The sequence below is a fragment of the Rhynchophorus ferrugineus genome, unplaced genomic scaffold, assembly GCF_030347505.1.
Source record: "Rhynchophorus ferrugineus isolate W39M unplaced genomic scaffold, kcgeb_rfMv2 rfM7, whole genome shotgun sequence".
Lineage (NCBI taxonomy): Eukaryota > Metazoa > Arthropoda > Insecta > Coleoptera > Curculionidae > Rhynchophorus > Rhynchophorus ferrugineus.
This window is the reverse complement of record NW_027472586.1, coordinates 10,905,300-10,917,435: the sequence shown is the minus strand read 5'-3', so window position 1 is coordinate 10,917,435 and position 12,136 is coordinate 10,905,300. Positions and strand designations below refer to the sequence as shown.

General features: G+C 32.2%; 1 protein-coding gene across 2 annotated transcripts in view; it reads left to right on the top strand.

Moving 5' to 3' along the window:
* ETHR (ecdysis triggering hormone receptor) overlaps nucleotides 1-12,136 on the top strand; it is a 169,080-nt gene that overhangs the window by 155,239 nt on the left and 1,705 nt on the right. Inside the window, exon 5 of one of the 2 annotated variants that reach the window (XM_076409575.1) lies at nucleotides 9,760-10,801. The exons of the other annotated variant lie outside the window; for it this stretch is intronic. Within the exon in view, the coding sequence (XP_076265690.1) occupies nucleotides 9,760-10,663 (904 nt within the window). The 3' untranslated portion in view covers nucleotides 10,664-10,801. Of the gene's footprint in view, nucleotides 1-9,759; nucleotides 10,802-12,136 lie in introns of those variants that run through there. 2 annotated transcript variants of the gene reach the window in all.

Here is a 12,136-nt window from a genome sequence, read left to right as displayed (position 1 = left end):
CAAACTCCGCAACATTTCAGGGGATTTATCGAAATAGATTCTGTAGACGTTAAAAACATTGAATGCTTATAAATATTATAGAACATAAAATACCACTTTCACTAATTCATTCTAACATCCACTCTGTATAACGTCCACAAAATTTTATTTGTCCATTCGTTAATGTAACTTCTTTATAAAATACGTTTCAGTTTTATCGAAAATGGTGCCCTTAATGTTAAAAAAATCAAATAATTAACAGAATTTAAACATTGGACAAAATCGCCATGACACAACATAACTTTATAAATCGATTGCGAATAAAGGGATTTTGAATTTGTTACATTCCAAAACGTCAGATCTGCTCATTTACATGTCTATTAAGATGAAATTAAGCTTCATCGAAAACAAGATACTGCCCAACGCCAAAAAAAAACCTCAATTTTCTTGTATGATGCTCACTTGTTATTTATCTATTCTTCTTTAGTATTTTCTTCAGGGGACATTCAGTTTTTCTCTTCCACAACCTTATTTTTATTTAAAAAAAACTATCGGAGTTTAAACATTTTTGTGTAAATAAACATATTACGTAAATTATCGGACATCCTTTATATGAACATCTTATAACTAACTATTGTGATGTTTCTAATGATATACGAGTTTGTTTTAATATAATCCTCCCACAGATTGATTTATATTACGACAGTAAGATGGAGATATATTATCTTGTACAAAAACCAACATAATTTAATAAAAAGTCTGATGTTCATCGGAGGAAAGATGTTCTCTTTGTCCATCTGGTCCGAAACATCCTTTTAGTCGGCAACAATAAATTAGACGAAATATTCGTCTATCCTTTTGTTCTTGTTTTACTTTTCCTCTACGGTCGATCAATTGGATTAAGTTCGATAGTTGTTTTAAGTATATTACTTTTAAAATCGATAGTATACTGATCTTGAGAGGTTTCTAACACTTTTCTTTTGTTAGTATTAGTATTTCTTTTTTAATATAAAGAATATTTGTCGTATATTTGATATGTATATTTTGTCGTATATCACATATGTAGCTAATATACCTACCATTTTGATTGCCTATAACTTTGCTCAAAAACAAGATAAGTAAAATTGGTTTTCATAAAAAGTAGTTCTTCACACTAGTTCATTTACAAATAGCAAAAGTTGCTTAACTGAAAAAGCTATAACTTTTAAACTAAGCACCAAATTGTCATGACATTTTGACACTTAAAGGTTAAGTTTACGAAGATTATGAGGTTACATCCTCTTTCATTTCAGGCCCGAAATTTATTATTAAAAGTTACTTATTGAAAATAAACTACTACCAAAAAGCACTCTATATAAAAAGCATCCTCATAGAAATTGTTAAAATTATAGTTAGTGATAGTTCCATGGATAAAAGCCATAGAGTAATAGAGAGAAAACTCAATGGGGTTTTCTGGAGAAAAGTTTCGCTACGTCCAATATCTAGATGGGGTTATAGTCGCCCATTCAACTAATTTAATTGGTCAATTTAAATCTCTATTATTCCGTCTTTATGTCTTTTTGTTTTACATGTTGAAAATAAATTCCCCATTCTTTTCTGTTAAAATTCTAATAACTATCGTCCATTTGTTAGTAACAAATTGACGAATAGGTTAACTTTCTAAAAATGTATGTTTTTAACAGTTTATGTATGTGTATACAAAAACCTTACGTATATAATTATAGCCTGTTCAAAGTTGTTTTGTACATACGTCATCTAAATTTGTGACGTTAAAACGTCGCAATGTTGTCGCATCAACTGTGAGTTTTAGTTCAAATGGACTTTGATATACAACAAAATTCTAATTTAAATGAAATAATTGAACAAAAGTATTATCAAATAAAGTTTATTTTAACATTATACTATATCTAAAAGTTACAGTTAATAATACAGTTCATAGTTTAGTGTTAAAATATGTTATCACTATTGCTTTCAAGAATCTTGGATTCGCCTGATAACTGGACGACTTTGGCAAGCTCATTCGTTTACGTGTTCGAACTAATCAGACATCATTGTGTCTCTTTCTAACTAGAATAAAATGAAGGAAAATATAGTCTGATTCTGAAACCAATTTACAAATTGCGACAGGCAATACATTAAACATCTTGATGACGTATGTACAAAAAAAAACTTTGAATAGACTATATATATACATACCAAACTATGTAAAAAAATTAAACCGAAATTCTTTATATATAAATCATATTGTTTCTATAGGAAGCATAGAATTACCAAAAAGGTCCAAAATATCCAGTAAATTTTTGATTATCTCCAACAAATATAAACATACGTACACTACGCCTTCTTATTTTTTAGAATAGTCTTCTGAAAGCAGAAAGTGTCAAATTTCATCTTTGCTACCAAATTTATACCTCGCGGAAACTACCTGGGGGAAAATTAAATAACTAAAACACTGTATCGCATGCGCACATTTAAGATACCCTTCTAAATTCTCAATATTTTATACTAGATGTTGGACATCGCGAAACATTTGTCTAAAATTGCCTATAAAGTTGCATATCTATTAGCTCTGTGACTGTTGCCACTTTTCGAGTAAAATAATTAATCCGTCTCTGAATAACTTAAATATCTATTTTTCTGTGTTAGCTTTTCAATTGCTAATTTCGTGTAAGTCACTGAAAACGAAATTGTGGCTTTTTCACTTCTTCTATTACGAAAATTGAAATTACTTTTTTCTTAGTCTCATTATTTTTATTGTAATTAGTTGCCATTAAACTTATATAAGAACCAGCTGTGTTTTCAAATGTTGGCGATGACGCCATAAATTTCAAAATCGTTTCCTGTGTTAACATCACGCCAATCTTTATTTTCCTGTAGTTACCGGTATCTTCCGATAAAACCTCCATTGGATCTCTATTTGCTTTTATTACGCGAAGTATTGTGTGTCGTCCATACAGCTCCGTCTTATTTTTAGAGGATACCGTCCTCTTCGTCCTCCATTACCGACCATCAGGTGCACCACATCCGAAAATATTCACTTACAGTGCAAACGCAGACTGCCGCTAGTCTAGACGGAAAAGCGCTTTGCCGGCAATGGAATACGCGAAAATAAAGCGAAAATATGACGCCGCCAGGTTGCCACCGTAAAATTTGATTGTTTCTCGGCACCTAAACGTTCACCCATAAAATCAACAAGTTCCAAATCTAATTTCTTAATATGTTCCATAATTGTTAGGTTATAAATATAAAATAATGTCAAATGTCACTCAGACGTCCAATTACGCCCACTTACATTATAAGAACAGTTAAATAGCTTTATTATTAAATACTTAAAATATTGTTTATGCTGTTTTATTATTTATACTGTTAAAATACAGTTTACGAATGAAATCTTATTTTATATAGAAACTAGCGACCCGCCCCGGCTTCGCACGGGTGCAATGCTGATACTAAATTAAATACACTACAGAAAAAATATGAACGTTGTATATAAAAACATAGCGGCCCGCTCCGACTTTGCACGGGCATAAAATATATATGCCTATGTCACTCAATGAAAACATGATTAAAATCGATTCAGTATTTTTGGTTCATTCATTACTGCCCTTGGCCTGCACGCATTAAATTTGGAGTAAAACAATTCCTCTTCCCCTATACTTACTATGAAGATTTCCTGCTATCTTTGGAATATCTAAATTCATACAATTTTTATTACATTACACATTTTTAAACGCAAATTTTAAATTTGTAATATCTCCGAAAATATTTGTTTAATTTACATGCTGTAAGGAACCATATTGATCTATATTAATTGCACACTGTATTTAAGGTACTTAATTCGATAAGGATTAATGCCGTATTGCTTAAAATAGCTTCGTAAATAAGCCATTTTCTTACGTAAAAAGTAAACAATAAAAATGGTTAATGTGGGTTATCCCTAAAAGATAAACATATACCATCGCGGACTTTTTTGTAGACCTTTTTATGGTGTACAATACTGTAGTACATTAATTTGATCTAACTCGTAGGGTTAGGCAGCGTTTTTGCTAATTGCTAAATAAGCCTAAAAAAATAGGTCAATTTACGACATCACGTTAGAAACCTCTAAAATTAGCAATGTTACCTTAGTATATTATGCATGTTTTATACATATAAACCTTCCTCTTGAATCACTCTATCTATTGAAAAAAACCGCATCAAAATCCGTTGCGTAGTTTTAAAGATTTAAGCGCACATAGGGATATAGGGACAGAAAAGGCGACTTTGTTTTATACTATGTAGTGAAGAACAACAAAAATTATTTGATTTTGTCATCAAACAATTCTTCATATATCCGACAGATGTCGCTGTAGTTCTACTAATACATTATAAAAAGAAAATATGTGAACTTTGAAATAAAATTAAAAATTTTATTTAGTGTCGTTTGAAGCAGTTATGTCAAATATTGAAATTATTTCCTAAATGGTTATATATAACACAGACTATTTAAAGTTTGTTTGTACATACGGCAAAATGTTTAATGTATTGCCTGTCGCAGTTTGTAAATTCGTTTTAGAATCAGACAATATTTTCCTTTTAATTTTATTCTAGTTAAAAAGAGACGCAATGCTGTGTGATTATTTCAAGCACGTGAACGAATGAGTCTATCAAAGTCGTCCGGTTGTCAGACGAATGCAAAATTCTTGAAAGCAATAGTGATAAAAGGTTATAACTCTAACTCTAACTATTGTGGCTGTATCTTAACTGTAGTTTTTAGATGTACTATAATATTAAAATAAATTATATTTGATAACATTTTTGTACAATTATTTTATTTAGATTAGAATTTTGTTGTATTTTAAAGTCAAAGTGAACTAAAACTCAGAGTTGATGCGGCAACATTGCGACGTTTTGACATCACAGATTTAAATGACGTATATACAAAATAGCTTTGGATAAACTATATGTTTATTATTTAAAAAATAATATATTTTTCACCATTTTCTGTGAATACATTTTGAATAAAATCAAATGTCGACCAATTTTATGTATATTTATGTATCTATGCCTTTTAATTATTTTGATGAATTGATTCGTTAAAAATTTATTTTTAAATTGAACTTTTTTTAAATTTATTTATTACATTTTTACTAGTCGGTACCGATTAACCGATAATTAGTCTTTACAAAAACTTAAATCGCCCGTATATATGTTATGTATACTCATCATTGTGATTTTCTTTCAATTAACCAATTCACTTTCTATAATTTCCTTTTCTTGTTTATGCTCATGTATATGTTCCTTCCAGCGTAGTTTAGCATGAAGATTCATTCCGAGATACATTATATTAAATAGAAGAAAACAATCCAAATAAAAGGTATTAGCCGTTAATATTAACAAGGATTTAGGATAAAGATAAAAGTTTAATAGACCATTAGGAATTTCGTTACAATTAAAACAAATTAAATAAAATAATTTTAATTTATTTCCTCAATTAGAACAATCTCCAATAGATGTCACACCGAATTCGTAAAATAATTTAATGTCATATAGACAAGCAGGAACAACGATTAAGGTTATGCCCGTTTAATTATCTAAATGATAAAAAATCCTTACAATCCTTACGTATTTTACTTATTGCTCCCTAAAGTCCCCATTTATCCCCAAGAGTATGTCTCTGTGCTTTAATGTCTTTGTGATGAAGCGACGTTTTGTCTGTAAATTGTTTACTAACTCTTATTTAGTTATTTGCCGAAATAATCAACGCGCGACAAACGAATTACGACGTCGTTTGTCCTTTCTAAATGTGTATAAACCTTCTCCAGTTTTGTCGAAGTATTTTGAGATTGTTATCAATCACCTTTACGCCACCGAGACAGAACTGGAAAAGGTCCAAGCTTCTTTGAACCCATGCATTGCGAACGTGAAGATTACTTCTCGTGATTTTTCGCAAACAGAATGTGCTATGGTGAAAGCTTATTACGGATGATTAAAAGTAGAAGAAATTCGAGGGGGCTTGTGTTATTTCTTTATTCGAATAATCGAACTTCTGTCCTATGAGTTGTACATATTTTTCGAGCCTCGATGTTAAGGTATTTCAACAGTTTGATTTATTTGAATTTGACTCGATTTTTTTTATCGTTTTTGATTAATAATTATTGGAAAATTTCGACTATATGACCACAAAATTGGACGTCAGTTACTGTATGTTTACGTATATGATTTCGCTTCTTTAAAATACGTTATGTTTTAGGTTATAATATTTATTCTAATCATAAATATATTATGCTAGGTTAAAAATTTAAAGTAAATTTATTCGGACAATATGTAATAACAGGTTTTTACATACGGAAAGTTATTGAAATAAAAGTATGTAGAGTTGGAAACATTAATTGATGTAGATTTTTCTCTAAAATTATCACAGTTATTAGCAGCATCATTGAATGCTACTTAACGATATGTTTCATAATATTTACAAAAGATGAAAAGGGTTCAAAACCTAATAAATACAATGCCAATAAAAAAAATCTCTCACATCCTATATGGGAATGTTAATATACACTGAGATAGAAACACAATATTTATTTAATTAGCCTAAACTGGATAGTATTCGCTTATGACAAATTGTATGATTATACGTTCATTTGCCAGTTTAATTCACATCCATTCTTAACCTTTTGTAGTGTAATATTGTTACACATATTTCCAATTTTTTTCAATATACCACTGTTCGTCTTTGGTGGCTTTTTACGTTGAATTGTGATGCATGTTTCATCTAAATTTCAAGTAGGTTACACTAATACCAGGAATTCATGGCATAAACTAAGGATTTTGAAAATCCAGTACTTCACAGTTAACTTTTTAGTTTAGTTAGTTTTCCATTAATTAGTTTTATTAGCTTTTATAACAACATCTTCTTTTATTATTTAATTAATACATTGTTACTAGTCGTTTCCGTCTAACCTACAATTTGTCTTTATGATAACATAAATCTAGGTATATGACTAGGAGAACCCATCGGTCCTACATCCCGGTTGTCTCTGGTTAAATAATGTTTATACATGTCACTGCTATAGTTTTATTATATACCCCTCACTACACAACAGTACACAAGATCAGATGGTTTGATTCTTTTGAATCTGTGTCTTGTTCTGGTGGTATTCAAAAGCTGCAATACTTCAATATTATCATGAGAATGAAGTTTCTCCTCATGCCCCCTTGCAATTCTCTTAATTTCTTGACTGATTGTGGGTATCTCAAGGTCCCGATGTAGGACTGATTCCTATAGCATTTGAGAGCGCCCACAATACCTCTCAGAACATCGTTCTGAAAAATTTATATTTTAATTATGCTACTTTTTGCAGAACATCCCCATAATTGAACTCTGTATGTCCATATAGGTTTCAGTATTTGCTTTTATAATAGTAATTTATTATGTACTGATAATTGTGATTTTCTTCTAATTAGCCAGTACATTTTCCTATATTTCAATTCCAGTTCTTTTGTTCTTTTCCACATGTACAGATTTACTTTCATTAATTCTTATTTTCCAGGCTTGTGTCCAATTATTTATATTGTCACTTACCTGTTGTAATTTTCGTGAGGCTTCTTCACTATTGTCTCCGACAGCTATAATCGCAATATCATCAGCAAATGTAACCATCGTAATATTTTCCATTCGTGGTATATCACAAGTGTAGAGTAAATAAAGCATTGGACCCAGTACACTTCCTTGTGGTACACCTGCTTTAGCTTCTTTGATTGCAGAGTAAGCTTCTTCTTGTTTTTGGAACAACAGAGATAGATTTATTAACACCAGGAGATTTGCCATACCATTTTGTCAAGTTACCAATGAAGTAGCAGTCGTGCTACACAACATTTTGTTGTATTGATGTTTGCTTGGATTTTGATCTACTAGTACTAAAAAGCGAAGTATCCATGGAAACAACTGTAGTTTAGCTATAAAAATGGTTCTAACGTATCCACTTTTATTTGATTTAACGAAATCTGCTACTGTGGCCCATCAAACACGTTTGAAAACTTACGATGATACTACTCCTTCATATCCCAAATTTTTACTACAGACATCTATCGATGTCATATGAGTAAATTGTAGCAAAAAAACATTTTTTGCATTACAACGCTAGGTCACACGTTACAAGAGTTGCGAGGAAGACACTGTTGCAGCTTGAATGGATTCTATACATGCATGCAAAGAAGCATTATTTGGCTACAATTAACTTCACAAAATTTTCACGTAAAAATTAGCCATACATTGTTTAAATTAAAGAAACAGATATCTATGATATACATAAAAAGAGACGGAATCATATTTGTACACCTATGATTTTACGACTCTCTATTTAATTATTACACAGAAGCATCGTTAGGAACTATTCGAATATATAGAAAATGCACGTCATGAAAGTGTACGACGTCAGCACGTCACAATGTTGTCGCCTCAATTTATGTTTTACAACAATTTCAAGTTTATAACTTTCAATTGTGATCACTATAGCCTTGAAGAATTTTTGAAGACATTTGGCAACATGGTTCGCCATTACCAATCCAATTCTAGTTTTATAGGATGATTCAATGACATGTTCCGATGCGTCAGACTCAGGCGTCAGATTCTATTTATATGCACTAAAACAGCCAATACACGTCATCAGAATTTCTGATGTTAGCATGTATCAATGTTGCCGCATCATCTTAGAATTGCAATTTACACCGTATGTTATTTTTTAACCTCTATTTACTATCACTAATGTTTTGAAGAATTTTGCAGACATCTGGCAACATGGATCATTAGTAATAACCCAAATCGAATTTTATATATCTTTTTAAATAAAGGATAAATTTAGAAAGAAAAATCTGATCCAAGTTTTAAACGACTTTTACATTTTTTTTAATTTCAGTTATCTATGACGCACATTGGCTCTTTTATTTGAAGGACTATATATAGTCCAGCCTTTGCAGTCATTTGGCAACATGGTGCACTAATACCAACTCAAATAGAATTTTATGTCTTGATTAGAAGTAACTTGAATGAGAAGGAAAAATCGGCTTCGAGTTTTGAATGACGAAACAGTAGCAAACTGCATTTGGTAGTATATTCGACGTCATCTATGACGTTCATTGGCTATTTTATTAGACGGACTATATATAGCCCATTGAATAAGCCAGCCAATAGGCATCATAAAAATTTACGACGTCAGCATGTCACAATATTACCATATCAACTTGGACTTTTGATTTATAACTTTTGCCAATGTTTTGAAGAATTTTGCAGACATTTGGCAACATGGATTATTAGTAATAAATCAAATCGAATTTTATATATCTTTTTAAATAAAGGATAAATTTAGAAAGAAAAATCTGAACCAAGTTTTAAACGACTTTTACATTTTTTTTTAATTTCAGTTATTTATGACGCACATTGGCTCTTTTATTTGAAGGACTATATATAGTCCATCCGATAAAACAGCCAATACGCGTCATCAAAATTTTTGATTTATGATTTGACTTTTGATTTATAACTTTTGCCAATGTCTTGAAGAATTTTGCAGACATGGTATAGTAATACCAATTCATCGACTCGAATTTCATATCTCTTTTAACTGAGAGATTTCTAACGTAAACTGGCAACTGCAATTGAAAATACGGTAAACTCTTGAAATGCCTTAACATAATAATCATTTGAGTCCGTAAGTGATAAATAGTTGGGCTTAAAAATTTAAACAAAAAAGAAATCTGCACGTCTCCACTGATCCTAAATTGGCCATGTTTCTTCTCTTGCAGCCCCATGCTAGGTATAGCCGAGTTCAAACAGGTCGATTACTACGACGGGACCAAAGTGCCGGCCTGTCACACCCTGGCCAACACTTTCTGGTCCGCCCTCTACTTCCTGGGCAGTATTTTCCTCTTTTTCATAGTACCTCTCATCGTGCTTCTCGTCTTGTACTGCGTCATCGCCAAAAACCTAATTTACAACGCCGCCAGCGAGATGCTCAACAAGCACCTGGATAACTACTCGATCCGGGCCAGGAGGCAGGTGATCCTGATGCTCGGCACCGTGGTGCTCAGCTTCTTCCTCTGTCTAATACCGTTTCGGGTCTTCACCATGTGGATCATCCTCGTACCGGAGGAGAACGTGTACAATCTAGGCGCCGAACGGTACTACAACATCCTGTACTTTTGCAGGATCATGGTGTACCTCAACTCAGCCATCAACCCGATCCTATACAACCTGATGAGCTCCAAGTTTAGACACGGCTTTCTTATTTGCTCAAATACCCGGAGAAAATTGCTGAGAAAACGAGCCAACGGAACGTTCAGTAGTACCCAACACTCGTCCAGTACCAGAAGCAGTACGTTCAGGACGAGTCATGAAGGATACCGCGTTTGCTATCGTCCTAGGACTTGCTCGGTGCTCATCAAGACTGACTCGTCCGAAACTAGAAGCCTGGATTCATTCAAGAACAGTCCCGTGAATAAACACTCAGCTACCAACAAGAAACGCGGTGAAAACAACGAGGATCCAGGCAAAAAACCGACCGGGAGCGAAGTCACCCAAATTAACGTCAACATTTTCACCGAAAAGGTGATAATATGCCCCGAAGCAAAACATCATCAGTCGGACGTTAACGACAGTCACCAAGAACCAAAGAAAAACGGTAAAATCGAAGAGGAAACGTTCGTTTAGATGCATCACGAACTCCCAATAAAAGATGTAATTAATCTTCCGCCAATGCCGCCAAGGGCTCGGCGTCAGAAAAAGTTCCCGAAGTATTATGATAATTAAAATTAATAACTTTCGATGCCAACAGGAGAGAAAGTTGGAGAAGACCCGACGGAAAATCTATAAATCAGGCTTCTTGTGCGTATTTGCTGTAAGACACTTCCAAATATCAGCCTCCGGTGCTTCCCATATCTAGAACATAATTAAAACGAATCCTTATCTATTGGTAACCAAAATATATCTGTCTATATCCACATCTAGTATTACCTCTATTTGTGTTAATATCCTATTTTGTCTAAGGATCATCTACGCATTTATAAACATATTTACCAAAGATTAAATATACGAAGATAAAAGCTTGTTTCAATTGTATTTTATTACACCCCCTTTATATTTTTCGATGCTAAATCGGAGCCAAACTATACTAACCAACTTAAAAAGTATTAAGGTTAACTTTAAAGTTTAGTTATTCTCAATGCAAAATATGATATTTAACTCTCATCTAAAAATTCTATAGTAATAAAATAAATACAAATGCTAAATATAACAATTACAAAATGAATTAATCCAAACTAAACTTATAACCGATCAAAACCGATGTCCTGAAACGCTTAGCCCGAACTCACCCGAACTAGAACTCACGCACTACTACTCGTACTCACACCTAATCATTTGTGAATGTCAAATCATCGATTCTAAGGCTCATCCTACCAATGACAATCAACCGAGGTCCCCAGAAAACGTAAGTACGTCTCATTTTTTTAATCACATTAAATTTATCGGTGTTAAACTTAATTTTTCGCAAGAATCTAAGAATACAATAGAATATACATTATTATTGTATTAATTCGTGTTTATCGTAGATAAATAAGTAGAACTCTAATTTTCTTAGTGATCATTGCAATGTCTTTTAAAGAAAACAAAACCTAAATTTTATGACAGTGACAGTGATAGCTACAATGATTTTTTTAAACTAATAATACCCCTATATTTATACCACTCAATATACACTCTATTTTATAGTTATATCTGTATTATAGATATTTTAATTGCAAATAATAATTTAATAAATATAATCGCTAATTAAGTTTAACACTGATGTAAAAAATAACACCTGCTTTTAGATGATACCGTGTTTAGATTAGTTTGATAGGCGTTAACAGTAACTTTTAGAAGAAACCCTTCTTCTTAATCGAAATCCACAGCCACCTACCCGATAAGCGAAAAGTTTAAATTAGATTTGGGGGTACGTATCAGTTGGCCGTGTAGTTTCTTAGTCTCGAGTTTGGCTAGCTCGTAAATAAATCAGATCATATTATTTAGCTGATGCTTGATAACATTAATTTTGCTAAATTTCCTCTATCGCCCGTTAACGATGAAACTTTTTTGTGATCCGTCGTAGGCTGTCGATTGTTGTTGCGCCTCCCGTTCGAGAAA